This window comes from Pseudogymnoascus verrucosus, assembly GCF_001662655.1.
Source record: "Pseudogymnoascus verrucosus strain UAMH 10579 unplaced genomic scaffold scaffold_72, whole genome shotgun sequence".
Lineage (NCBI taxonomy): Eukaryota > Fungi > Ascomycota > Leotiomycetes > Thelebolales > Thelebolaceae > Pseudogymnoascus > Pseudogymnoascus verrucosus.
The window spans coordinates 43,737-71,402 of NW_017263723.1; the positions used below are offsets into that span (position 1 = coordinate 43,737).

The following is a 27,666-nucleotide window of genomic DNA, read 5'->3' on the forward strand; positions in this document are numbered from 1 at the left end:
CTTCGGCAAATAAAATATTAATGTATAAATATTTAAACATGGGAGCGTGAATAAAACACGTCCTAATATATATATGGAGTCGATTAAAATGTCGAGCATCTAAAGAGTCAGCCCATAAATGTTAACCATCTACAATAATATACCACCCGACTAATAGCAATGGTACTATACTCCCGCGATAGACCGACGTGGACGCTCGCCGCCACAGCATGTGAGAAGGACGACACAACGCTTGTGGACCAGGCTTTCTCAAAGGCCTCTCAGCTTGACGGTATCAGCGAAGTCGAGCTGCTTCATGAGTTTTGCGCACTCGCAGTCGAAAAGAATGCGACAAATGCCCTGACGCATCTTATCAAACAAGGTGCAAATGTAAAGGCGTTAAAGTCAAGAGAAGTCGCATGGCGTAGCCCAAGGACAAAACCAATCCTCGAGATCCTGTTCGCACACGGCTGGGACATTAATGCGCGCAATGATTTGGGACATAGCTTCTCGGATCCCGAACCCTTTATGTGGAGTGTTGTCAAAGATATCGACCTGGTTACCTGGTGTCTAGAGCATGGTGCGAGCGTGTTTCCAAGAGATCAGGAGCCACTACGGGACGATATAATCACTATGTCCCATCGCAAATGCCAACAGGTACTCGAAAAGGCCGCACAGTCAGCCACTGTAGCGACGTTTGAGCTCCTGCGCTCCAAAGGGGCTCCCTTGGGTTGGCGTCCGCTGCATTTCGCCATCGAAACTACTACTCATTATCAGGCCGACCGCGGAGAAGAAGCCAACCGCGGCGAAGAAGAAGATAAAAAGGCAAAAGAAAGCGCACGGAACTATGAGGAGCGTATGGCTATGGTGCGCCACCTTGTTGACGTGGTCGGAATCGACGTGAATGCTCCTGATCAACCACCGGGAAGAGAGCTGGGTGGTTTTTGGGGAACACCGATCTGTTATATTGCTAAATCCTATGGGTTGGACACAGACACGCGCGAGCTGGCCTGGTTTCTGCTGGATCGAGGCGCGGATCCAACCCCCGCTCTTGACATTGCGAAATCCACTGAGCACGTCAAATTCATAGCTGACGTCGAGGCATGGAGGGCAAAGCAGCCCGATCGCCGCAAGTGTTGTGCTCTACAGTAGGCAAAGTGGGTTGAATACCTGTGGCTGTCTTGTTCCCCATTACTGAACAGGTCGTTTGTTGTATAGAGTAACGCTCCTGTGCAAACCTCACGTATAAACCCGGGAAGTCAGTGGTAAAATCTATTATTTAAATATCATTGCGCTGTAGCTAAACTTTGTAGCCCTCAATAACCATCTATTCTGGCGGACGCCTAACCCATAACCCATTTATATAGTGCGCTGCTCAACATTATTGACCAGCAAACTGTTGCAACGAAAAATGAAATGCCATAGTGCAAGTGCACGTAAAACGCTAGTTCTGAGCATTTCCATGCAATCAAAGCAACGCCCAACTCCATATTTAAACCGCCGGTGCAAACCCACAATATGACGCCAATCACTGAACTCTCTGACAACCTCAACGCTGAAATGAATTTGGTGGCCGCGACGAACTCTGGCCAAAGACTCGATCACCTGGAGCCCGGTTTGTCGTGGAATGTGTGGGACGTGAACCAGTCAGACTCATACGTGGAAGAGAACGCATCGAGTTTAGGACCTGCGCAGACCCATTTCCAACAGGCGATGTAGCACTTGGGCTACTGATTCTGTCCGCGCTGGCCGCTGATGTAGAGGCCTCTTGGCGAGGGGTGGAAGATACAGAGCCGTTTCGAAGCCCATTGCCTTGCAGTATAGCATTGATGATACTCGGGGGCAATCTTGTATATACCGACGCCTGGCTGGGTGCCACGTTGCTCAAGGGAAGGCTTTGGCCAGGCAATACGGATACTCCCCCCGCTTCCGCTGCCTCCTTCAGCCACTGCTCGTATTCCTCGTCGCTGAATCCTGCTCGTAGACGCCGATTAAGCTCCACGCCTACGCTTTCAACCTCAGCATCGCTCTCCTCACCATCCTCGTCCATCTGGTCCGGGTCATCTGAGCCTTCGTTCTCCTCGGCCTCGTCAAACTCGTAGAATACGGCTTCTCGCTCCGGCAGTGACGACATCTCAGGGCGAGTATCGGTTGGGTCAACCCAATCTTGAATGCAATCGCCCGTTGTGTCCCTAATCTTGATATTCTGCTCCTTCTCGAACCGCTCCTTTGCCCATCTCGTCCCTTCCCAGTGTGTTAACCCAGCAATCTCCGATTCCGTCAGTTTGAGAGTATCGAAAGCCCGGAAGAGCCGCCTGTGCCATGTGAAGCGGGAAAGGCGCATTCGATGGGGTGGATATGAGTAGTCGAGGCCGGGATACTGGGCTTCTCGGGTGTCAAGGGAGCCATAGAAGCAAGCCGTTTCTTGTCGTACCTCGGTGAGGAGGTGTCGTTCCAGAAATTTGGCCCAATTCTGAGGATCTGTCGGCTTTGGGTGAGGGAACATGTGCTCGTAAACGAGTTCGTCGATAGCTCGTCGCTTCATCTTGGCTGGTACGTGCGATATCGATAGTGATGGTGAGTGATAACTGATAGGCTGTAACAACTGGTGAATCCCGTCTGATAACCGTATCGCGATGTCGATGAGCGTTTCACTTTGTAAAAGGTCGTCGGTTGTGGCACGACACCTTGCCGGTGCAGTCCTTCCAGCGCAGTCCTCAAACTTGGGGGAATATCGCAGCCCAACCGCCTAACTGATTATTACATGCAAGCACAGGTAGTAATTTTACTACCAGTTCGCGAACGCAGATTTGCAGGATCCCCGTTGGAATGCTCTTTCAGCGCCAAGTGCAGGAGATGCCACCAACGATAGGAACCGGATCCGGATTAGATGCTCTCTTAAGGCCCGAAATTGTTTGGGCCAAGTGTGTTTCCGAATGTCCTGTGTTGTGCAAAACTGGAAATGAGTGTATCGGACTGGGAGGTTGCAGTAGAAGAGGAATAAGTTCGAGGGCGTTTCAGGGTTTTTGTGGCTGTGAGGTCAAAGGACGGTGAGTGAACCGCAAGTCTTTCGCGCCGAGAGGGTGTTTGGCTGTTTGGCTACTCCGGTTGCTCCACGTAAAAGGATGGAGTGGCCGAGTACATTCGAGTACCTTGTGGTATGCGGTTATACAGCGGTGTACTTGTACATAAATGGGTCATAAGTGGTGTAGTATATATGTACAGTTGCGTAAGAGCCTTAGTGGAGCATTAGGCAAGAGTGACCTACAGCAACCAAGGCCCGAAATTTATAATCTCCGCTGTTACTATTGGCCGGTCCCTACACGTCGGGCGACTTTTTTTCCCAATTGAGAAGCTGCCTGGTAGTCGAAGCATGTGTGAAATGAGAAAAAAGAAGCTACGTTGCTATAATCGAAAACCAGAGCACCGTGGTGGCCCAGACAACATATGCTGAGTCGTATGGTGGTTGGAAGGAGCTTGTGGTGCTGATAATAATCATGGAGTCTCACTGCCGAGCATAATTTATCACTACGAAAGCTAAGAGGACCAACAAGACGTCCGTGAATATATGTGCGACTAACGACTAACGACTAACAACTAAGACTACAGCTATTTGGAAGTGTTCTTCTCCACCACCCCTCTTGCAAACTCACCGAAGTTAATCCCTTTCTCGGTGTCCACCAACTCGTCGAGGCTGGGCTGCGTAAAGACAGCAAGTGTGTTCCGAGCTATGTCACCATCTCCTACTTTCGGGGCGACACCCTTCACAAAATGAGGCACAGCCCTAAACTTCCCTTTCGTGATCTTTTCCAGCGCCTCGCCAGTCTGGAAAGCAATGCAGTCCCGGGGGATCTTAACTTGCACTGTCTCACCATTTCGAGACTGGATATATAGTCCCGCTTGTGGGTCTGGTGAACTTGGCAGCTCCGGCAGTGCTGGGAGATGAGTATCAGTTGCGTTATGACCTTGAATCAACGCCCTCGTGGCTGTTTCGTCCACGAACATAGCGCTGGTAAGGCCGGTAAGACATCCATGGTCAACATGTGTAGCACACCAGTCATCGTCAAGAACAGCACCCTGGGCCCCGTCAGAGGCGACGGGAGGAGATGGGTAATAGTGCAACAGTCGGGCCTTCGTCGTAGTTGAGGTTCGAACGACGTGCTCCAAATACCCCTTCGTATAACCGTCTATTTTCTGCTCCGCATACTGGTCACATGCACGTGCGACCAGAACTGCGGTATCGATTATCACTCGACAAAGCTCTTCAAATGTCGGGCGAAATCCAGGGAGAACACCCTCAGATGGCCAGACATTTGGGCTCAGGTATTCGGGGAAATTCTCCAAGGAGAATTCGGCAGTGCTCTCCGCACATTCCAGCTCTGGGTTCATATAAAAAGCGCAGTTGGCATAATATGACCCCTTCAACGTGTCGACCTGGCCGTTTTTTAACGTCTCCTTGCCCAAAGACCACCCGGTAAGGTACTTGGCAGTTGCATCTTCTAGCTGCTCTATGCACGAGTTAGTTCTTCTGTAGGCAGCAATATGAAACTTGCACTCTACCTAGAATTTGGGGAGGGAGGTTGCCCAGATAAGTCGAATAGGACAATAGTCGTTGACGTAGTTCAACAAAAGCAGGGTCTACATCTTTGACAAGAATTATTCCGAGTGACTCTGGACCAAAGGCAGCTTCTAATGTAGAGAAAGGCACAGTTCCTAAATCCCAATAACGTGTCAGCCTTCATCCCTTTATCTACAGCAGGTGGAGGCATTTCCCATGACCACATGACCATACACGTACCATTTTTGAGGGCCTCAAGGCTAACAGTCACCGCAGCATGCGCCATTGCTTGAAAATAGAAATAATATAGTCCTTAAATCAAATATTATAATACACAAAAGTGCAATATATTGGGAAGCCAGTTTTATAGTCCTCTCTCAAATCGCGGAATTCACCGCATTCCAGTCCAAGAGGGGCAGGTAGCTGTTGGAGGAGGGTTAGCGGCGCTAGTCTTGACCCCGCATTCGTTCTTCATACTACAACTAAAGCTGTTCTAGACTGCGGTCACTCAGTGACCAACCCCACACCAGGAACAACATCAACATGGTAAAAGCCTTATCATTCAAGGGTGACCCAAAGACCAAGAAGCGCAAACGCGTCGATACAGCCGCCAAGTTCGGCGAGCCATCCACGGAGCTCACAACCGATGCGGCAGGTCCTGTGGAGGAGCAGGCATCAGATGATAGCTGGGTTAGCGCCGAAGCTACCACAGACATTGAAGGGCCGATTGTCTTTGTCTTGCCCTCAGAACCTCCTACATGCATAGCATGCGATACCAATGGCCAGGTGTTTGCCAGTCCGTTGGAGAATATTATAGATGGTGATCCAAGCACCGCCGAACCGCATGACGTGAGGCAAGTATGGGTTGCCAACCGCGTCGCTGGCACGGAGAACTTCAGCTTCAAGGGGCATCATGGAAGGTACGTCTTGCCTGTCAATACTAGTAAATAGCTTCATGTTACTGACTGCTATAAACACAGATATCTCAGCTGCGACAAGCTTGGCATACTCACTGCCCAAACCGAAGCTGTCTCGCCCCTTGAATCCTTTCTCGCATTTCCTACCGCTTCAACACCCGAGACATTCCAAATCCAGAACTTACGTGACCTATATATCACAATAGCTGCTCCAGCCAAGAACTCAGCAGTCCCCCAGCTGCGCGGTGATGCGGCCGATGTGAGCTTCAACACCACCCTGAGGATACGCATGCAGGCCCGTTTCAAGCCAAAGTTGAAGAGAGGCAAGGAAGACAAGGCCAAGGAGAAGATCAGCCGAAAGGAACTGGAGGAAGCCGTGGGGAGGAAGCTTGAGGATGATGAGGTTCGAAAGCTCAAGAGGGCGAGGAGAGAAGGCAATTACCACGAGGCATTGCTTGACGTGAAGGTGAAAAGCAAGCACGATAAGTACAGCTGAGTACCCTATAAAGCTTGCATTGCTACAGCATTGGCCATTGGCCAAGCTCCAAAGGTGTTCGCAAAGTTACTTCAAGCTTGCTTATTACAAGATGATGCACTGCCACTGCGAAACATATCACGGGGATGCGGCTGGCAAGTATTGCGGGGCGACCCTTCTGCACGGATTTCCAAAATGGTACCTGCAAAAAGTCTGGCCCTTTAATGGTCATAAAAGAGATATTTATAGATTGAGTAGATACAACGAGCCTCCTGGCTGTAGATTTCCATGGTGTGGGCAGTTGCACTCGTACCCGTCTGGTATGTGGTACCTTAGTGTGGCAGGCCACAAATTTCCGCTCAATGTCAGTTGGATTTCTACAAACATCTAGGAGCGAAAGATTTTTGAAGGGAGATTCCTTATGTACAAGTTATCTACAGTATATAAAGGTATATAGCATGAAATCCGCACCGCAATATGTAGTAAATATCAACCTGACCACCAACGCCGCCATGCACTTCATATCTAATCAACTCCAACCCACTCGAACCCACGCCTCACAGAATCCGTCATAATGGTACATTCATGAGCTCGAGTGGGGATAATCAGTGACTGGTCTCCTCCCACTTCCACAAAGTGCTCCTTTCCGCCAAATAAGTATTTCACCACTAACACCTTACTCGACAGTGGTGCAGGGTCCCAAAATCCCGTAAGCTTATTCCTGTCTACGCTCCGAGGGATGTTGAGCTGATCAGCATCCACGAGCGATGCGAGGGCGGTTGTTACATCCACCAGGACGCCATCTGTGCCTTTAGTGCCATACGATGCACTTAATATTACCAATCCGCCGGAGCGCCGCGCCTGTGCCTGGCGGTGCTCGACGGACGGTTTCAGGAGCGACATAACCTGTTCTGCCTCCTCGCGCTTTTTGGCAATGTTCTGCTTTAACTTTGCGCGCTGTGATTTCAAAAGCCGCCGGCGCTTGCGTCGTATGCGAGGGCGAATGACCGCGAATTCCAGAGTTGTGTAGAGCGCCCAAGGTATGCCGACAGCAAGTAGAATGGCACTCGTGGTAACCTCTTCGAGGGGAATCAGAGCCACTGGGAAACTGATGTTTTGCTTTAAGCGACTCCATGAGAAACTGCAATAGAGTCCTAAGTTTTGAGCCACGCCGACACTTAGGCCAACAGAGGTGAATGTTCCGATGCGCCTCTTGCCACTTACTGATGCAGAGAGGATTGCTGGCAATCCAACCTTGGCCTCAACTTCGAGGAGAATACCACGCGATTTGCCAACATGAAGCCCTGCGGGTTGAGGTATGACCTCACCGCTGTTACTTATACGAGAGCGCACAGGCGGTTCATCGTATCGTGAGAAGACATCACAAAAATAAGACACACTGAGATGGACGCTTTCGGTGTGTGCTTGGACATAGACATTAGTGCCGGACGAGGCTGTTCCAGACCCGTCATTAACGCCTGTAGCTTCTCCGTTAAAATTCCAATCGGCACCGAGCTTCATTAAAGGAGAGCCACGGCCTTGAGTGACCCAGCGAACAGCATATGGCAAGTTTAGAGGTGCAGCACCTGCAAGTGACCGGGAAATTGATGCGGGCCACTCTTTCTCGCCTGATGCCCAAACAAAATAACCACGAGGGTTTCCCCGTACTCCTAGAGCCCGTTGTATGATGACGAATATCTCCGGAGGCCTAAGAATAAGAGAATCTTTTACTGTGGTGGTGACGGAGATAGTGAAAGGGGTCGTATCTGGTATGATGTACACTGGCCTTTCTAAGACAAGTGTTGTGGAAGCTGGGTGAGGAAGCATGCTGGTTTCCAGACGAAACGCCGTCCCTTGAAGCAGGGACGCGATGGAGTTGCCGTTACCATTGCCTAGAAGCTCTGGGAAAGTATGATGCAAGGCGACGCCAAACCCGATCTGTTGGGAAGCTATAGCGTAGTGACGATTAAAGTACGGTGGGAGCGAATTATCGCGCCGAGGCAAGACTGCGACAATATCTTGGACATCTCCGGAGACACCACCTGTAATGGTCAACTTTGGAACAGAAGGGCTCAACGTATCGGCCCAGTCATTAGGCTCTGTTTCATCATCTCCTCCATTTAGACGCACTGATTGGCCTTGGAATAACTGCCGTACTGGTATCTCAAAAATACGACCGAGTTTTGGCAGTGGAAGTGTAAATGAGGACTCGAAACCAATCTCATCGACTCGGAGAGGTTGGTTAGGTAGTGGAATCTCCACATCACCACTGAGAACGACCCTGGTCTGCCTTACGAAATTGTCGGACGCATCGAGGCCGATCTTGAAATTCGATTGGTGGTCAATAAGAGCTTCAATCGCGCGTCGCTCTCTCCGGTGCAAAATCCCAAGGAACCATTTTTTGAATTCTTCCGCACTCATGGCCTTCACAGACGAAAGCTGCTTCCTTGACTCGCCACCAGGCCCCATTGCCCCGCCTTCTCCGTACTCATTTTGAACCCCCTCTTCTCCTTCAATGTCATAAATGACTCTCTTCCTTGGCTCCGATAATGTCTCATATGCAAGCCTTAGACGCGCAAAGTGCCTTTCAGCGGAACCCTTGAGATAGTGCGGTTGTTTGTCAGGGTGGAATGCAAGGGAGAGTCTGTGATATGCGGCCTTTACTTGCGTGGCCGTGGGAGGGGGGTCCCTTGAAAGCCCCAGAATAGTATAATGATCCGCGAACTCGTCCCTATTTGCTTGCAGAAGCTGGCGTATTTCGGCGTCTGAAATGTCCTGGAAAGAGTCCTCTTCTGGGCCGGCGATAGCAGCGGTATGGGCAGACAGGATGTCTGGCGTAGATTCCTCAGAGTCGGACTCATCCTCGTCCTCTTCTGGGACGGCGGCGGCAGTTGGGGCAGGTGGGATGTTCGCTGTCGGTTCTGTAGAATCGGGTTCATCCTCGTCGTCATCACCGAATTGAAACTCCTGCCTTGACGACGCGAATTGCTCATTGAGACTGTATCTTGAGTTCATCGAGCGCAAATCAACCGGGATCTGCGCTCCATCATATGCACTGCTTGGATTCGAATCGGCGGGGCGCCCTCGTCTCTCGCGGGGAACCGCGGATTGCGGCTGGGCTGTAGGTCGGACCCTATCTCTGTCCCCTCGGTCCCTGCGCGGACGGTCTGCCATGGCGGGATACCGTTTGCGCCCATCGATGGCTGCAAGTTGAGTTTTGTGAATAAATCCGGAGATGCGATGCGCGTCGTCTATCGTACCTTTTCTATATGCAGCTTGGTGCGACAGCAACCACTTGAGCAAGTCCAAGCGCAAATCTACATGGTACAGACATGCACAGTGTGGCGCTAGCGCCCGCCATACCCGCCATGAGACGACAGTTGTGAAAGCATATCCCTACCACTGGGATAAGATACAGTCACAGCAAGAATGACATGAAGACATTCGGGGCCGTTAAAAGACTCTACAACCTCTTATATTTTTCGAGAACCTGTGTAGCTTATTGTCCGGGGCAAAAAGCGCCGGTGTGAATCCTATCCGACCTTGCCACCGCGTTATATTTGAAGGACGGTGGGTGCGGCCGCATGGTCTAGATATACGAATAGGATGCCCTCAAACATGGTATATGCCACGCATGATGTCAATAGCAACAATGGCGATACATTGTCTGCCCCAAAAGCATCACAGGCATGCCTCTCTTGCAGGAGACAGAAGCGTCGATGTGATAAAAAGATACCAGCTTGCTCCCTGTGCGAACGCATGAATAGGGCATGCGACTATTCCGATGCATCACCAGCACCGACGTCTGACGATTTTAATGTCCTACAACAACGGGTGCTTGAACTGGAAGGGCGGCTATTAGGTGCTGCTGCTGGGAATGGTTCGGGTCATGGACAGAGCTACCTGCACACACCTGCAAGTACCATATCGACGTTGAGCGCAGGCGTTCAACAGCCACCCACGCCTGCTTATACCCCTAGCCCGTCGTATCAGCCGGTGCACAATAGGTTCCCCGCTATTGCTTTCTTGGAGGCGGAGAGTTTCACCCGTGGGCGCATAGAAGCTCCCAGTGCCCAGATCGAAATACCATTAGTGAGTAACCATATACCTGTTTTACTAGACGGACAGATCTAGAAATATGATTTGTACGACTACATCTGCTATCTAAGACGGTAGCTACGTATGAAATTACTGAAAAACACTGTTCCAATGTTAATTTAGCTGTCTAACTGCTCTATAGGAAGTCCTAGAACTCCTTGGCGATGGCTCCGTTGTCCAGACTGTTATCAGAGACTACTTTGATACAGTGCATACTTGGATGCCAATTATATCCAAAAAGCGCCTCACAAGAAATATGCTCAATCCTATGTGGGAAGCCGGACCAGATTTAGCCCTTCTTTTTCTTTGTATGAAATTGATAGCTCAACATCCCCTGGATGACCCGGAAAATATATACAACCCTATATATGCCGCCGCCAAACGGTTCATATCTTCCTTGGAGGCCAGTGGGATAGTATCACTCATGGTGCTCCAAGCATATATTCTTGTGGCACTATATGAGTTGGGGCACTCTATATACCCGGCTGCGTGGATGACCGTCGGTGCCTGTGCTAGATATGGCCAGGTTCTTGGCGTCCACGACTCTGAGCGAGCTCCCCAACTTCTACCTCTCGTGGTAAGTAGCTCCCAACGATGGTTTCGATGCCTATCTAACATGATGCAGTCCTCGTGGACAGAGCTGGAAGAGAGGAGGCGCTCTTGGTGGGGCGTCATTATCCTCGACAGGTATAGAAGCAGTCACTCCGTATATTAGACTATTTCTAATGACTCACGCTAGGGTGATTTCCATTGGAAGCAAAGGGCGGGTTTTGGCTTGCGAAGATCCTCGCGATACAGCAGCACTACCGGCGACAACATCGGCTTGGGTAATACTTCTAGTTGATAAGTTTCTGCTCAATGTACTGACCTTTATCAGGATGAAGGGCAAATGGCATCTCAGAATCCGCCGAGCGTATCTTCACCTATGTCCGACCCACTCTGCCCATTTGCTCGCCTTTGCCAGGCATCCCGACTACTAGGTAAGGTACTTCGCCATCACAGCGAGCGGGATATGCAAGAGACGGAGCGCTTCCAACAGGCTTCAGATCTCTACCTAGAGCTCTCTGACCTTGCACGCATATTGGTCCACCAAGCCGCCATGCCACAAGAGTACCTAAGTTTTTCCACGCCTATGTCCGTATGCTTCAGCGCACTTTGCGCCTTGTGCGATCCGTATGCCTGCCATGTCTCAGGGGATAAGCCTACCACTCCAGAAGAAGGCAAAATGCAGACCCAAGCAGTCGATGGGCTGAAAACGGTTTCAAGCAGCATCAAGGAGTTTTCAGACCATCTGGTTTCGCAAACAACAAATCACCTCGACATTGAACGAGTGAGCCCCTTTGTCATGGAGACCTTGTACACCGCAGGTGCCAACTTTGCATGGGATGTGAGAGAAAGTGGCAATGAAAGCTCCCAGGAGACCCTGGACTCTCTCCGACAGAGCCTAGGGAGGTTTAGTGGAAAATGGAAATGCTCCCAGGCATATTTACGAATACTAGAAGCCCAAGAGTTTACTTATGCTGCTGTTGCCAGCGGGTGAGCTGCAGGTGCCAGTTCAGGGGTGGCAAGAGGCTATGCTATGCCCATGAACTGTTGTGTTGTGCATTGACAATGGGTTTCTTCATAACAATAACCAGCGTCACTTAGATGAGAGTTGGGCTAGGAAACGGGCCATATCCCCAGCAGAAAAATGTTGTCAATAATAAGCTTGACACACGTACACATACTTGCACCAAGGTGCAGGAATATGCCATCTGAAACCGCACATAATGCAAAGCAGCTGCAGATCCTGTTTTTTTATAAATAAAATACTACTAAAAACATATCGTGTATTCTCATGTGATAGGTATAGATCGATACCTTATCGCCCTTGTCCATGTTCAATTGCCTTGGATTTTGAGGATAATGGAAAAATGTCACGTGATCAAGCATTGTTTTTGTACTTGGCAATTATGGCCCTGAATTATGACGATTTTGTCACCGGGCCCGAGCGTCGCCGAGCTCTGGTGGAGATCCCGGAGGAACTTTCTGTTGCGCCTTAACTTGATAAAGTCAATTCAACCACAAACATTCAATTGACTCTGTTATATCAAGATGTTTGCACGCCAGGCCTTCAGGGCCGCTCAGCAGCCGCTAAAATCAGTAAGTTGCCCAATTTTACGAGACCGATAGCAGCCAATTAACAACTGCTCCAGCAATACCGTCGTTATGCCACCGAGCCGGCGCCAGGCGGTTCCTCGAACATCCTGGTCTATGCTGCCGTCGCAGCCGCAGCCGCTGGTGGAAGCTACTTCTATTTCAACCAAAAGGGAAGCACAGACAAGATCAAGGAGGGCTTACAGAAGGCCGAGGAGAAGGTCAGAGGACCAGCCAAGGACGCCCTGACTGGTGGTGACCAAGGATGGGTCAGCTTGAGGCTGGCAAAGGTCGAGAACGTCAACCACAACACGAAGAAGTTCTTTTTCGATCTGCCTGATGAGGACGATGTCAGCGGCTTAAAGGTGGCATCTGCCATCTTGACCAAGTATAAGGGACCAGAGATGGAGAAGCCGGTCATCCGCCCATACACTCCAGTTAGCGACGAAGGTGAGCTTGCATAGCACTCATATTATATAACGTTTCTAACCAGCGGAATAGATGAGAGGGGCCACTTCACCCTCTTGGTTAAGAAATACGCCAATGGACCAATGTCCACCCACCTACACGACATGAAGCCCGACCAGCGTCTTGACGTCAAGGGCCCAATCCCAAAGTACCCCTGGACCGCCAACAAGCATGACCACATCGCGCTTGTAGCCGGAGGAACTGGTATCACCCCCATGTACCAACTTACCCGCGCCATCTTCAACAACCCCGAGGACAAGACCAAGGTGACCCTCGTCTACGGTAACGTGACCGAGGATGACATCCTGCTCAAGCGCGAGCTCGAGGACCTCGAGAACACCTACCCCCAACGTCTCCGCGTCTTCTACACCCTTGACAACCCCCCCAAGGATGCACCCAACTTCCAGAAGGGATTCATCACCAAGGAGCTCCTGAAGACCGTGCTCCCAGAGCCAAAGTCCGAGAACATCAAGGTCTTTGTCTGTGGACCACCGGGCATGTACAAGGCTATTTCGGGCGACAAGAAGAGCCCGAGGGACCAAGGAGAGTTGACTGGTATTCTGAGCGAATTGGGATACAGCAAGGACCAGGTTTACAAGTTCTAAATCCAGAATAAAGCAGGCTAGACTGAGACACGCATATGCGCTGCATGGAATGATAGATAGTATGTACGTTTACTAGCGATGGTATACACCATTCTGCAATTAGATGCATTATTGTACTTGTCCACCACCTGCCTCTCTCAATGTTGCTGAGCAATAACATGATCTGCGGTACTGTGGTCTGATGAGAGCACCTGGAGTGCTGAAGTTCGCTGTGCCAGGCTGCCAGCGAATACATATCTCTATCAATCAATCTGTCAAGTCCTCATCCATGCATACGACCTCACCAGATCAAAGGCGAAACGGGGTTCAATACACGGTGGGAGTTCCCCCGAGTTACTAATCCATTGGTTTAAAAGCTACAATACATATAACAGCTAATATCATAAATGGGCCTCTTTTTAATTCAAATATCATAAGTAGGCCTCTTTTTAATATACTATCAGGAATGGGCCTCTTTTTTTCTTATCGCTCACTGCCTATATCATATTACGCGAGTAAAAACTCTAACTGCCTCTATTTACATTTTATATTTAAGTATTCCTAGCTATATATTACTATATCCTTACTAGTATAATGTCTACTCTAGTAATAGGTAATGTTTTCCCTTTAATGAAAGAAGCTAAGCTATCTATTATAGCTACTCTTAAAGACAACAGGTAATCGTACTAGACTAAGACCTTAAAGCTAATGAGATTTGTCTTAAAATGTAAGACTGTTAAAGACTAAGAAGAATAGGAGGAAGATATACTATACTATGAATTTAAGGTATAGTAAACATTATAGTAAACATAGGATATACTAACTATCTTTAGATACGTTATATTACCTTAAAATTATAATTAAAGGGCCCTATTACATTAATTACTAAGTTACGTCATTATGCTTGTCCTCTATCTATCTACTATAACTTTAAGGGAAATAGCTAGGTTAAATATCTCACTTAACATCATTCTAAGAGTGTAGCTATTAATCGTCTTATTACAGTTGCATAAATCTAAAGCAATGAGCAGGAGATATCTAGAAATATAATCAGCTATCTTATAGCATATATTTAAATTAGCAACTTCAATTAGCGCTGGAAAATCAAAGTTAGGTGATGCTTGGTCATATGACTAGTAGAATAATCAGGCACATGTATGATGAGAAAAAAAAGAGGCCTATTCCTAATATTATATTAAAAAGAGGCCTATTTATGATATTTGAATTAAAAAGAGGCCCATTTATGATATTAGCTGTACATATGACAGAGCTGTGGGAGAATATAATAAAGTATTTTATGCTACCAGAGCGAACCATATGGAACATAATGCGCTCAATCTATGCTTGATATATGTGCCATCTACCTTCTACCCAAATAGAGTGATTGGCAACATCTCCATCATAAAAAGGAACCAGGCATACGCCAACGCCATAATAACCCCCGGCCCATTATCCAACCGCCTTACACCCCAAGGCGCCCCGAGAAAGTGACAGGAATTAGGGCCTTTAAACCAAGACAGAGCCTCCGTGGGAGATTAAACATATTATGGAAGGCCAGGAAAAGAATAGAAATTATCTTCTTGCAACTTAAAAAAGGGTATCGGTGCTAGCATGCTGGCAAATGAGAAACGAATTGAGATGAGAAACGGGATAAGGTCGTCCAGCGTGTGCTTCCATTAGTCGCTGGAGCACAAAGTACGAAGGGAATTTGAAGGCATAGCTCGGTGTGCAAGCTGTCACTCGTCATTTATTAAAAGTGCCGTGTGATAATGGTCAATTTTGAAGGCGTGGCTGCACGCATGACCGATGCCACCAATCCAAATCTTGAGGTTCTCGCCAATTTACTTTGAAATCTTGGGCAATATCACCAGTGGGAATAGGAGTACTGTATGATGATAGGTAGCCATCGTTTTCAAAACGTTGTAGGTTGGGATGAGTTTGCCACATATTAGCGTTTTGCTCGAAGCCGTGGAGGTTGGCGGGGTCGCTGTCGACCATGTAGTTCATATGTAGAGCTTGCTCTGCAATGGCCCCATCACTTTGTTGAGTGCTATGAGGCATAAAGGTCATGTTCTCGGGCACTATATCCTCGTGTGTTGGATTGCCGTATTGAGAAAATGGCGACGGCTGAGCGGGCGAGTTGGAAGGTGTTATAAGATCATTGGGTACGGAGTCGTAATATATAGGCTGGATGGAAAGTAATGGTGCACGACCCGTGGTATTGAAGTTATTGTCCATTGCAGCTTGCATGTCCTGGCTATTGTCTGGATGAGGAGACAACAATGACTGTCCCAGAGGAGCTGTGTGGATGTGACGCCACGTAATCAGCCCTCTCTCATCTTGGTTGGCCTTGTTGAATGTCCAAACCAATATAACCTTCTTCGTCCAAGAGCGGCCGTAGTCGGTCGATGAGAAGACCTCCTGGTACATGGTCATCTGGTCAATGTATTGGCGAGCTCCCACTTGAACTGGATGGTATAGTCCACCTCGTTGACTTTCCTCAAACTGCCCCTGAAAGTCGTCCATCTTTCCGAGAGCGTGTGCCCATGGAAGAGCGGGAAATGCCAAACGCATTATAGCGCCAGTGCCCTCCTCGAATCGGTCCACATGGAGTGGGGAATTATTGGTTGAAATTAGATCCGACCCAGAAGCGCCGAACAAGTCTTTGTGCCTTTGTACGGTTTGTACGCTGCGCCACTTCAAATGGCTTTTATTCGACGGAACGGCTATTTCGAAGTTACCCAATAACTCAGCCTCCGCAGGAGCACTAGCATATCTCAGAGTCAAAGAAACATCGACGTGGATGAGGCTGCAACCCAAACCGCGGGCTGCCGCCGAGCCATGTACGATTTGAGGAAATTGTCGGCGCCAGTTTGGTAGCGATTCTTCAATGCCGGTCGGACTTAACACGAGTGGTTCTGGGTCCAAGTACTCGTGTAGACGCTCGTAATGGCCATTGAATTTCGGAATCGACATGCACAGATCAAACAGGCAGGGCCGTATCGATGCCATGCTAATGGGCGAGGGTGCTGAACGCCAGTGGGGCAATGTATTGTTCGCAAGGGCTATGAGGCATGGATCGTTGTTCAGCATGTCCCTGTTGCTACACTTTGGCTTCTCGTCCGCCGAGCGGAATATATGCTGGACTGGGTCTAATTAGCCTGAGAAAGGGCTCAAGAAGCGAAGTATACTTACAGGCAGGATCAGTCCGTATGTACCCTTTCAAGACCTGGATGTGACTGGAGACCTGCTTCTGGGTACGGCGTTTCGTTTTATCAGGGCGGACATTGGGTGGCAGCGATTTCTCATACGCAATCCACATGTATAATGCTATCAACTGGTTGCGCCCGTGGGGTTTCCCGTTGATTTGGAACATGAGTTTACCCATCATTGGGACGTCAAGGAAAGCTGTGATTGTTAACATGACGTCCGCTAATCATCGGGGCGGGCCAAATACCATCTAGAAACGCCTCCTCCAAGTCCGCAGACCACTTCTGACCATCTTGTTGCTGATCCTGCTTCGTTCGGTATGCCCTGTACTGCGACGACTGGGTGATTATCCTGCGGTAACGCCTGGCTCGTTGAATTCTTGAGTTGGTTCGTCTATTAGAATGGCCTTGCTCCATCCGCGAGTGTTGGGCGATAGAATGCGATGGGGGGTATGGCAAGATAGCCTTCGGCGAGTTATCCTCAAGCTTAGGTTGCATCATCCTTTCAGCGTCGTAGGTGTCGAATTGGGCAGTATTTGGATGCTTTGTATCTTGGGAAGTCATGGAGAACGGCGACAGAAGCCCCGTATTCTCTACTGGCGATAGTAGTGGCATCTGTTGTGACGTGTAGTTCTGTACCGGTGCATGCCAACCTTGTGCCATTGAATGGAATCAATGCAATTTGTTGTGCTGGTCAGTCAATTCTGACCAGTGAGAGACGCAAAGTAACGAGGGATGGAAGTGCCTTCAACAGCGTAGCCAATAGAACAGCCACGCAAGGAGCGATAAGGTATAACGCCCCTCTATTGTGTATGCAGACAGAGAGGGAGGTTGGTTCTTGTAACTAGTAACGACTGTAGTAGGGAAAGAGAATGGAAGCTGTCTGCACACTGGGGCCAGTAAGAAAAGATTAAAAGAGCGGGAATGTCGACCATGGAATTGAGAATGACGAGCCAGCCGGCAGTCGAGCTTATAAGAAGAAAAGCAAGCCCGCACGAACGCCCGTGCCAAAAAGTAAGATCGATCGGAAGGTGATGCGGTATAGATCTGCCCGTGATCCCGAGAAACATGTCTCTCAGGAAGCAGAGAAGGGAAGGAGAAGTAAACTAACTTGGACAGGGCAGTAGAAGATAGCAATATGCGGAAGCATGAGACAGCTGAGAAGGGGAACCTCTATGGTTGTGTGCCCTCTCGAATGACCCTTTTCGGCGTCGAACCGTTGAGCACTGCCCATACCAGACAACATGGACAGTCAGTGCACACGCGGCATTGTACCTAGAGCGAATAAGGGCCGTGGCCGAGGTGACTATTGGGCAGATGCATGTCAGTAAATGGGGGTTGAAGCAAGGAGAAGTCTATGCTCCGATCGATCTAAATGATAGACGACGGCGAATCTAGAAAACAATGGATTGACTTTACTGTCTTTGACCACCTCCGCGTTTCTAGTTTGACACTCATATTGGAGTCAAGGTAAACTGATCGCACGTCATATGCGTAGCAAGTACTATGATGAAGACGTGGAAATGCTCATATTCTCATCCCGATCCCGTCTAAATACTTCCACATTCAACCCAAAATGAGAAATATACCGTGCTCAAAGGCTATGATGTTAGTCTATCTTTCAATGTGGGGGTTGTTGTATTGATTAGTCAGCTCCCTTACCTTGGTCTGCCTCTTGTAGTATTGCGGCCTATCAGGAACGTTGGAGGGCAGGGAGTCAAGGGGTATAATTGAGGGGCAACAAACAAGGGATGAGGGATGCTTCTATGTTATATGTATAGAGTACAAATAAAGGATACACACGCATTAGCCATTATATCTGAAAACAGTCTTCCATGCATGAGGTAGGGGGAACGTTTCAGTTCATGTCTACGCCTTCTATGAATTGGTGCTCTAATATCTAATTTTATTTTGGCCAGGACAAGCCAGAGCCTCAATCCTGATGTGAGACCAAAAGGTGCACCGTAAAACACTCCTCATCAGGCAGGTTGAGACTAGGTAGGGCCTCACAATAGACTTGTCATATTAGATGACTGATGCGGGAGGGATCTAGGATGTTCCGTCTGATGGCATGAGCAACAATTTCGATCATGAGACTGTACTACTATGGTAGGCAGCGCCCGATATCTCTCGAACCGCCTTTGTTGACAGGTTGACCAAAAACACATTCCGAGTCAAGGTACAGCCATCACCGTTTATGATTGCCTTCCGTGTGACCCCCCCACCTTTGCATTTCCTGCTAGGATAATATTCTGAAACGCATACGCCTTCGACATTTCAGGGCAATGCTCCGAAGGCGTCGAGTATGTTCATCACATATTACTCAGCCGCTGTGCCTGTAAGCTGTACGACACAACGCTTTGTTCTTTCGAACACCATAAAGAACATCACAGACCAACTTTATTTGTGCGGCGGCCGCAACCGGATCCGATTGCTCAATATTTTGATTTATTTGTAGCACAGGACTCACTCCTCCCCAGCGCCATCTTCCACATTGAACCTCTTTCGTCCGCCCCCTGTCAGGTTTTGCAGGGCTACCTTGTTCACCTGCTTTCCAACCTTCTTCTGCATCTTCTCGATCTCCTCCTCCGCGTCGACGGCATCCTCAGCCGCAAACTCGATTACCAACCGCCTACCCAGTAAATGAGTGTCTTTCAACGCCTCGATGGCATTCTCCGCTTCGCGAGCTGTCACAAACTCCGCGAAAGCAAAACCGCGAGCCGTGTTGTCAAATTTCTTAGGCACCCGAACCGACCGTAGTTGACCATAGGTCCCGAAAAGAGTCCTGATGTCTTTCTTGCTTGCCTCGAACGGCAAGTTCTTGACAATAATCTTGGTGCGCTTACCTGCCAACTTCTTGGCACGGTCTTCCTTCCTTCGCTCCTCTGCAGCATCGACGCCCCTGTGGGACGCCTTAATTGTGAGATTGTGACCATCAAGGCTATGACCATCCATAACCTTGAGGGCGGCGGCGGCCTGTGCTTTACTCCTGAACTCTAAAAATCCGAAACCCATGCTCAGCACTTGACCAGGTTTTTTCGGATCTGTCTTAGTGTTGACCCGTGCAGACATAAACCCATCTAGGGGTTTAAATGTCTCCGTCAGGCGATCAGAAGTGGTGTTGAAGCTAAGATTGCGAACGAAAAGAGTGCTTGTGTCCGCACCAGTTTGGGCACTCTCCGGTCCCAGCAGATCGGATACCGAGAGCTTGGCATCGATCGATGTGCTTTTGGCATCGTTGGTTACATTCTTAATTTCAACATTTGCAGGCTGAGTGAACAGGTCTTTCGGTGCCTTCTCCAGGTAAATTACAGAGTCTTTCATACGACGGTACGCAAGACTTGCAAACGCCGCCCTGGCTTGAGGGGCCTGAGCAAACTCGACAATGGCAATTGTCCCCGAAGGTGGCATCAGTACACGGATTACTGAACCAAACTCCTCGAACATCTTCCTTATTTCATCAATTGATGTGCCGTATGTGAAGTTTTTCACCAGAATTGTGGTATCGCCTCTCTCGCGCTTCTTGAATGCGTCCAGGTCGACGTTATTATTGGAAAAATAAGCCTTCGTTTCTTGAATAACCGATGTCTCCGCAATAGCTTGCTTGACACCTGCATCTGCCGAGGTAGGATCAAGAAGCTCTGACTTTGAGACACCAAGACGATCGGCGATCGAGGAGTTGACTGCATCCTGGTTCATGTACAGAGAATTCCAGTTGAAGGCGCTAGAGGTAGCCTCGGCTTTCTTCTTGATTAACCTTTGCTTCTTGAGGGGAAGTTTGGCGATCTCGAATTCATCAAGCTTCTTGTCTCTTTTCGCCGCTGCAGGCAGAATATGCAGCAGGCGGCCTTGAAACGGTTCCCCGTCAACATTGTGAAACGCCTCTGCCGCTGCAGCATGATCTTCATACTGCACAAGAACGAAGCCCTTACTGGCCCCCGAGGCGTCCAGTGGGAGATGGATCTGCAGCTGGAGATTAGCTACTGCATCTTGATATATATTTAAAATAAAATACGTTTGGATAAAAGCTTTTCAGAAAACACGGAGCATCTACTAAAATTTCCGACCAGTTGACATCACTTGCGTGTAGCATAAGCTGTCCCTATCTGGATATTCATCATGAAAGCGAAGAATGTAAAAATAAAATGAAAAATTTGGGATACATACCTCTTCAAGCGCGCCATATTTCTCAAAATGAACTCGGAGTTCATCCTCAGTGGCTGTATACGGAAGATTTCGCACGAACAATCTACCGTTTTCTCGAATTGCGTCCATAGTAGCATCAGTTGAGCTTCCCACTTCCGGCACAACAGCGATGCTGTCGCTGATAGGCTTATCAGCGTCTTCCATCGCGACATCTTCAGTAGATGCAGAAGGTTCCGCTGTTTCTGTGGCCTGAACAGCCTTAGAAACAGTAGGGACGCCTTCGTCAACTACCATATCCTCAGGTTTGACTAGGTCCAACAGCCGACTCGTCCGAGACCGAAGCCAATCATCATCAGTGGCATCGAGTCCAACACTGGGCTGCATTTCAGCAGCGCCAATAGCTGGTATCTCATCTGCCAACTCGGTGGCATCAACCACTTCTGCCACGGGAGCGACAGCAAGTGGGGCAGCCACTTTAGCAGGACTCGGCTCGCGTGATGCGTTCCGGGCTTTCTTCGGGACGATCTCGTACTCCTCGTCACTCTCCTCCTCAGGCAGTTCGATGGCCTGCATCTTCGTCGGCGGCTCCTCGATACCATCCTTTGAAGTCCACGCTTTTGATTTCGAGCCCGGCTGCATGACCTCGAGGAACTCTTGGAGCTTCGGGTCGGCAGCATCGGCTTCTGCCCGCTTCCGTTTCAGGGAGGGGATGTCGGCGATGGCAGCCGCTTTTGCAGCAGCGCGCTCTTGTCGCTCCTGCTGGGCCTGTCTCTCGGTCTCTCTCTGTACCTTCCTTGACGGGGGTAGAGTTGTGTCAGAGATCTGTTATGAAAAATATCAGTAAAAAAATTCTCTTAAGCGGGGACTTTAAGTGAAGACGTACAGCTCTTGCCATCTCGACACCGATTTTGGACATGCGAATGAAGGACTTGTTAAAGTACTTCACGGCCTTCTGGGCATCCTCGGGCGTCTTGTACCCGACATATCCAATGCGCCGATGTGGGATCAGCTTCGCATCTGTGATGGCCTGCTTGGAGGAGAAGTGCTTCCTGAACTCCTCCTCCGAGATCGTGGGCGGCAAACCCTTGATGAAGATCCTCGAAGACTCCATCTCTGCAAGTAAAACAAGAACACCCAGCTATTATAATAAAGAAAAAGAAGAACGTCGTAAAGTCATAGTATTTAGAAAAACATTTTGGAGGTATAAGTTGCGTAGTGAAAAAAAGAAGAGGAGGAGGAGAACCAAACAAAAAAGTAGTAGCAGAGCAAAATCACACTAAAATCTCCAATCCCACCAACGGAAAATGCCACCACAAGGCTCCACACCACGCCATGAAACGCTAGTCGGGATCGGGAGGCGGTGGGCACGAGCCAAGCGACAGAGCAACACCTCCGTTGGCTGTGCGGTCACGGAAGTGGGTGATGAAAGTCTTGGGTCCGTTTTACCACTTATAATACCTGCCTGTGAGCGCTGCCCGCAATCAAAATACATCCGCTCATCGCTCATCGCTCCTGATAGATCGTATCTGCTCTTCTTAGCTTTCTCCATACTCCGAAACTCTCCCCCCCGGCGTCATCAAAAGCTTCAACTTATATACTCCTTCGACCCCCAAGGTATATATAACCCCCCTCTTTTGGACCCCGACGCGAAAACGCGACAGCTTGCTTAAGCTACTACTATAGTACCTATCAAACTACTGCTACTACGGTGCCTTATCCATTCGTACACCACGTCGAACCCCACATCTTCGCGACCACGCACCACCACAACCCGCACCATCACGAGCCGAGACCCCAGAGTCTCCCCGCGACGGATTGCCCAAGATGCCCGGCCAGAATGAGAAGGAGGCCGTCCCCTCGAAGGACCAGGTCGATGGTACGTCGTCGTCGGCTTTGTCCCCAGCCTCGGCCCTCCTCCCATCGCCCGCGCGCGTCGCCCCGATGGGAGAAAGGTACCCGAGAGACGAAACGCGCAAGCACTAACCTCCCCGCGTAGCCCAGGTCAAGTCCGCCGACATGAGCGACGAGATGCAGCAAGAAGCCATCGAGATCGGTGCGTTCCCCCCAGCGATGGCACTCTAGATCGATCCTACGACGCCATCGCAGCCCCAGCCGAACCCCCCCCACTGACACATGCGCAGCACAAGAGGCGATGCTCAAGTTCAACATCGAGAAGGACATTGCGCAGCACATCAAGAAGACGTTTGACGACCGCAAGGGCCCGACGTGGCACTGTATCGTCGGCCGGAACTTTGGCAGCTTCGTTACTCACGGTTCGTATTTCCCCTTTCCTGTTGCTTTGCGTTGCTCTTCAATTTCACGTGCAAGAGGAAAGACAGAAGCTGACATGACGGGCAACGCGCAGAGACAAAGCACTTCATCTACTTCTACCTCGGCCACTGCGCCATCCTCCTCTTCAAGACGCAATAGAAGCCTCTGCCATGCTAAAGGTTCGATTCCCATACCCGGTGGGATAAGCCTCGGCGGGTGTCGAAAACTTGGGAGAGGAACGGGGAACCAGCGCGGGGCGGATACATTTTTGCCATTTCGCGCTGGCGAGATTGGGTATAGGGAGTCGTAGCCGTTTTGTTTTTTAACGCATGGGGCACAATTGCAGATGATTGAGAGGAGGTTTATGAGTTTTTTCAAGGGGGGAAAAGTAGAGCATACGACGAGCTGTTTAGGCTTCTGTTCGTAGAGTAGGTTAGTTATGTGGGTGTGTTTACACCAGTTTACCACGTGAGAGAGATAATGCATTCACTTTGATGGTTCTTTATATTGTCTCTTAAGGACTGCGTTTGACAGGAGTGACACTGTATGCATCGTAAGATTTAGAATCTGTGATTGTCATTTTCTGGCCATGATTTCTTATTCCCTGGCACGCGATAACTCGGCTGACTGGATTCGCTGACTACTCTCTTAATTACGAGAGTCGGGCAAAAGAAGCCGACAACGAAGAGCTGCACTTCGTAGTTACCCCCCTTCCCCTCGCTGTGGCTGAGACTTTCAAGGAGGATGATGCCAACATGGTGACTGACTGCACAGATGTCTTCGGATAGTTGCTCTCTGTCACCCCCGCAAAAAATAATGCCTCAGCTTCAATATAATTCTTTTATATTCCCTCTAGCCCATATCTACGAAACAAATTGTCTGTAGCTAAGAACGGAGCTATACTTGTTTTGAAACTCCCCATGGTATAATCTATTCCCCTTCGCTTTCAAAAGACCATAAATTCGCTTCAAGCGTCTCAAACGCATCAATGCCATGCCATGCCATCCTTCCCCATCTCCCTCATCGATTCATATGGACAGCTCAACTCATCCATCACCCGCCATCCCGTGCTAACCCACCCTTCATCGATCCTCCGACCTATCCCTCGCCGACTCAATAATCTCCCTCTTCATCTGCGCCACACGATCATGCAAATCCATCAACTTCCGATGCTCATTGAGCAACCGACTCGGATCAGCCTGCAGCTCCTGGTACAATTTGAGGTAGCGATCGTACACGGTCTGGAACCTAGCGCTAGCATCCATGCAGTGGGTCGGGACATGTCGGAACTGGTTCCTGTTGTAGATGCTCTTCATCTCGGCATCGGTGGCGCCGTTGCGGCCAGAGGGGCGCTTTTTCTTGGCGGGTTCGTCGAACTCGGAGTCGACTGCGCGGCGCTTGATGCTGTCCGTGGAGCTGCTCGAGGGTGAGATGGAGGTGGATTGGTCGAGATCTTCCATGTCGGACGCGTTGGTGGGTGGTGATGAAGCCAGTGGAGATGACTTTTGAGGCGAGGTATTCATCTTAGCACGGCTGTTGTTGATCGAGCGCTGGAGTGTCTTCACATCGTGGGTGGATTGGCTCGAATCAGACACGTGATGCTTCGAGGATGGGACTGATGAGAGACCCGATGAAGACGTCGACGGTGCCTTCTTTGCCTTCTTGGCTGTGCCATTGGTAGCCTCAACAGTATCCATAGCGTCACTCTTTCGCTTGTTTGACTTAACGTCATTTTGTTTGTCCACAGGAGTTTTCTTGGTGGGAGAGCCTTTGTTGGATGTTGAGCTTGCGTGGTTCATGTAATCGTCTGCTTCTTCCTCCGAGTCGCTAACAAACTGGGCAGACTTGAACGTAGTCTTGGACGTAGTCTTGGCCTGTTTCTTGGGTGGTGCCACCTTCTTAGGGGCTGGCTTTGCCGCGGACGATTTGCCCGAGAGGCGCTTGTCCTGTGCCTCCCGATCTTTGGCAGCCTTGCTCTTTGTGGCAGAGTTCTGTGATGTCGAGCGAGACATACCCGCGCTCTTTGCAGGTTTTGCAGCCTTATCACCGTCCTCGCCAGCGCTCTCGCGACTCGAGTCCTCTGAGGTCTTGGGCTTCGTTTTGGCACCGAAGTTTCCGCTTACAGCAATTTTTGCCTGGATCCTGCTCAGGCACTTTCCCGTTCCGCGCTCTGCCACAGGCAGGAGCATCTGCCATTCAGGTTCCGATGGGTTCAGGCGCAACCTGTCATAGACTTGAATGGCGTTTTCAATTGCGGTTTGACGTTGCGCATCTGATTCATAGTCATGCTTCCAAACATCCAACTCCCTGAAGAACTTCCGAGTCAACTTGAACTTCCCATCCTCTTCATCGGCCACCTTCTCGATTGCATGCTTGTATTCAATTGGTGTGGCAGCAGACGTTCTCAACTTCTCCAATTCACTCATTGTTGCAGGACCAAGAGCCAGTCTGTGGATGATTGGGCCTCTAATCGCTTTGGTCTTCTCGGCTTGCTGTTGCGACGCAGGAATTGACGTAGCGCCCAGTGAAGGCGACGAGATGGCGTTCAAAGCTGGACTTGTAGGTAAGGAGGACCTCATATTGGATTTTCCAAGCGCTCTCTTGGATGCGAAGCTATTTGAGCTTCCGACCTTCAGTGGAGCGGCTGAACCACGCTTTTGAACGGGGGGTGGAAGGGCGGAGCTGTCCTTGACAAGTTGAGTCCTGAAGAAATGTTAATAATTCCATTGCAGAATACAATATAGGTTACAAAACTCACGTGCTGGCCGATTTCTTTGCATTCTCCATGGCCATGGTGTTTCTGAGAGTTTCGAGTGCGTCGTCAGAACCTTGGGTAGGTTCTTTTAATTTTGGGCTGGTTTTGGCAACCTTATCATTTGCCTTCTGCTTCACTGTTCTTCCTCGCGCATCAACCGTCTCAGTTCTGATATTGGTATAGTTCTTGGTCAGGGATCCCAGGTTCCATAAGCCACGAGAGGCAGATTTGCCCGGACCGCGGGGTGCTGGGTTCGCCATTGCTGAATCGAGATTGGTCGGTGAACCTGTAGATGCTTTATGATTTTGGAAAATGTCGTATGAGAAGGGATCTTCGGTGGAAGTGAGTTGGTGAGTTTTGGATCCATACGAAATGGACTGGAGGTTATAAAGTCAGCTTAATTCCTAATTGGGTGTGGCAGTTGTGAACAATAGCTGCAAGTTCACATTGACCCCACTTCGAAGTCAAGTTGACAATGTGGTTGCCCGCCATTGTCCTTGCCCGCTAAAATCCTCAATAGCAAGGCTGACTTACAGAATCGGGTCCCAGGGAAAATTGTATAGCCTCTCCACTCTGCACGCAATTTATCATCTCCTCAATCAAAGTATCGGTCAAGGTGAGGCCGATGAGCCCATTCGAGGCGGCGCCCGATTGTGCACCAACCTCGAGCGGCAGCCCCGACCGGGGCACCACGAGAGAAGGCATCTTGGGTGGCATTTTGTATGAGGGTGCCGACGATTTCGGGATCGGTTTTCGAGCCGTCGTAGCGTCCTGCGTTCTCGCACTGGGCAGTGGTCCTCACTCCCAAGCTGTCTGATGGTAAGGAAACTATGCTCAGTGACCATAATTTGTAGCGTGTCAAGGAATTATGGGCAAATCCATGTCACAATGTATGCGGAAGTCGACAGCCGCTGAATAATGGGCACGGTGAGTGGACGCAAGTTTGCCAATGCAGTCGGAGGGCGGTTGTCCCTCACAAAGAGGGCGTGAATGGGTATATGAGGTTTGCCAATTCAGAGGCAGGTCGACTGCACGAGAGAGATTGTGAATGGGTTTGCGGAGGTCTGGTGGTCAACGACAATAACAACAACAGCGGGACGAGCGGGCTGCTAGCTGGATGAAGGGAAAGAGGCCGATATCGTCGGAGAGGGTCTCGGAGGGATTTTTTGGCAGGCGGGACGAGGAAGGGATCTGGAGAGTTGAGAGAAGAGGGTAGAGGGTAGAAGAGAGGGAGGCAGAGAAAGAGTCAAGGCAAGAACAGCACAAAGACTACGACGATGGTCGACGACGACAACGCAACGAAGACTGAAGAGCAAGCAAGTTGACTTCAGTCAGCGAGAGAGGTTCCGCAGTGGAAGAAGTGGATGAGCGAAGGTGGAGTCGACCGGTTTAGTTGGTAATAAACCGTCGACTGAGAGAGTTCGTACTTCCTTAGTTCGGTCGACCTGACAAGGTAGGTACATGTAGATATTGTAAGTGGTACACGAGGAAATGGGGGAGAATGGGTGGAGGAGGGGGGGGAGATGGGGGAGGGAATGAGCAGGGTTGTAAGTAGAGATACTTGCAAGAAGAAGTTACGGAAGGGAGGGGAGTGAGTGGGTGTGGGTAGTGTGTAGTAGTGGTAGTAGTGGAAGAAAGAGGAAAGGTACCCTGGTGGGCTGTGCCGGGGTGTTCGGGTAGGTGTAGTAGGGTAAGTTGGGGTGGGTGGGTGTTAGAGATGGTACTTGGTGTTTAGGGTAAGAATAGGCGTGTGGGTAGGTATCTTTGCTAACTTTGGTAACATCGGTGAATTGGTGACTCTGGTGGGTGGGTGTCTTTGGGGAATGTTACCATAGCAGCAGGTAAGAGGTAGAAAGAGGTAGACAAGAGAGAAGAGGCTGAGAGGCAGACAAGAAGCAAGAGGCTGAGAGGCACAGAAGCAGACAAGAAGCAGACAAGGAAGAAGGCCAGGTGGAGAAAAAAAAACTAGTAGTTGAGTACTGTAGTAGAGTAGAGCAGAGTAGTAGAATAGTAGAGTAGAGTAGAGTAGGGTAGAGTAGAGTAGTAGTAGAATAGTAGAGTAGTCGAATA

The 27,666-nt window shown here is 49.6% G+C and overlaps 11 protein-coding genes across 11 annotated transcripts; 5 read left to right on the forward strand and 6 right to left on the reverse strand.

Moving 5' to 3' along the window:
* Positions 1–4: 4 nt before the first annotated feature.
* On the forward strand, positions 5–1,244 carry VE01_09873 (uncharacterized protein). Its single transcript, XM_018279280.2, has one exon. It carries the CDS (start codon positions 160–162, stop codon positions 1,129–1,131), a length of 972 nt encoding a protein of 323 aa, XP_018125681.1. The 5' UTR covers positions 5–159; the 3' UTR covers positions 1,132–1,244.
* VE01_09874 (uncharacterized protein) lies at positions 901–3,207 on the reverse strand. The gene has a single exon (XM_018279281.2). It carries the CDS (start codon positions 2,522–2,524, stop codon positions 1,529–1,531), a length of 996 nt encoding a protein of 331 aa, XP_018125688.1. The 5' UTR covers positions 2,525–3,207; the 3' UTR covers positions 901–1,528.
* A 318-nt stretch (positions 3,208–3,525) lies between these two features.
* Positions 3,526–5,175, reverse strand: VE01_09875 (uncharacterized protein). The gene is made up of 3 exons (XM_018279282.2): positions 4,778–5,175; positions 4,540–4,692; positions 3,526–4,487 (listed from the first exon to the last, which is right to left on the reverse strand). The coding sequence occupies exons 1-3, from the start codon at positions 4,821–4,823 to the stop codon at positions 3,589–3,591; spliced, it is 1,098 nt and encodes a 365-aa protein (XP_018125686.1). The 5' UTR covers positions 4,824–5,175; the 3' UTR covers positions 3,526–3,588.
* On the forward strand, positions 5,043–6,423 carry VE01_09876 (uncharacterized protein). The gene is made up of 2 exons (XM_018279283.2): positions 5,043–5,457; positions 5,518–6,423. The coding sequence occupies exons 1-2, from the start codon at positions 5,081–5,083 to the stop codon at positions 5,948–5,950; spliced, it is 810 nt and encodes a 269-aa protein (XP_018125685.1). The 5' UTR covers positions 5,043–5,080; the 3' UTR covers positions 5,951–6,423.
* Positions 6,285–9,439, reverse strand: VE01_09877 (uncharacterized protein). The gene has a single exon (XM_018279284.2). It carries the CDS (start codon positions 9,101–9,103, stop codon positions 6,455–6,457), a length of 2,649 nt encoding a protein of 882 aa, XP_018125684.1. The 5' UTR covers positions 9,104–9,439; the 3' UTR covers positions 6,285–6,454.
* On the forward strand, positions 9,175–11,857 carry VE01_09878 (uncharacterized protein). Its single transcript, XM_018279285.2, has 5 exons — positions 9,175–10,021; positions 10,170–10,604; positions 10,653–10,714; positions 10,767–10,854; positions 10,905–11,857. Exons 1-5 carry the CDS (start codon positions 9,536–9,538, stop codon positions 11,565–11,567), a joined length of 1,734 nt encoding a protein of 577 aa, XP_018125687.2. The 5' UTR covers positions 9,175–9,535; the 3' UTR covers positions 11,568–11,857.
* Positions 11,858–12,068: 211 nt separating this feature from the next.
* MCR1 (NADH-cytochrome b5 reductase) lies at positions 12,069–13,781 on the forward strand. The gene is made up of 3 exons (XM_018279286.2): positions 12,069–12,169; positions 12,223–12,613; positions 12,665–13,781. The coding sequence occupies exons 1-3, from the start codon at positions 12,122–12,124 to the stop codon at positions 13,234–13,236; spliced, it is 1,011 nt and encodes a 336-aa protein (XP_018125680.1). The 5' UTR covers positions 12,069–12,121; the 3' UTR covers positions 13,237–13,781.
* Positions 13,782–14,451: 670 nt separating this feature from the next.
* VE01_09880 (uncharacterized protein) lies at positions 14,452–18,007 on the reverse strand. Its single transcript, XM_018279287.2, has 4 exons — positions 17,839–18,007; positions 16,673–17,730; positions 16,411–16,623; positions 14,452–16,361 (listed from the first exon to the last, which is right to left on the reverse strand). Exons 2-4 carry the CDS (start codon positions 17,085–17,087, stop codon positions 14,989–14,991), a joined length of 2,001 nt encoding a protein of 666 aa, XP_018125644.1. The 5' UTR covers positions 17,088–17,730; positions 17,839–18,007; the 3' UTR covers positions 14,452–14,988.
* A 68-nt stretch (positions 18,008–18,075) lies between these two features.
* Positions 18,076–21,958, reverse strand: MRD1 (multiple RNA-binding domain containing protein). The gene is made up of 3 exons (XM_018279288.2): positions 21,454–21,958; positions 20,592–21,392; positions 18,076–20,387 (listed from the first exon to the last, which is right to left on the reverse strand). The coding sequence occupies exons 1-3, from the start codon at positions 21,679–21,681 to the stop codon at positions 18,891–18,893; spliced, it is 2,526 nt and encodes an 841-aa protein (XP_018125645.1). The 5' UTR covers positions 21,682–21,958; the 3' UTR covers positions 18,076–18,890.
* Positions 21,959–22,394: 436 nt separating this feature from the next.
* On the forward strand, positions 22,395–23,000 carry DYN2 (Dynein light chain; the record flags this gene model as incomplete). Its single annotated transcript, XM_018279289.1, has 4 exons — positions 22,395–22,446; positions 22,567–22,623; positions 22,712–22,843; positions 22,936–23,000. The coding sequence occupies 4 exons, from the start codon at positions 22,395–22,397 to the stop codon at positions 22,998–23,000; spliced, it is 306 nt and encodes a 101-aa protein (XP_018125642.1).
* A 222-nt stretch (positions 23,001–23,222) lies between these two features.
* Positions 23,223–26,939, reverse strand: VE01_09883 (uncharacterized protein). Its single transcript, XM_018279290.2, has 3 exons — positions 26,131–26,939; positions 25,600–25,973; positions 23,223–25,544 (listed from the first exon to the last, which is right to left on the reverse strand). The coding sequence occupies exons 1-3, from the start codon at positions 26,311–26,313 to the stop codon at positions 23,924–23,926; spliced, it is 2,178 nt and encodes a 725-aa protein (XP_018125643.2). The 5' UTR covers positions 26,314–26,939; the 3' UTR covers positions 23,223–23,923.
* Positions 26,940–27,666: the final 727 nt, after the last annotated feature.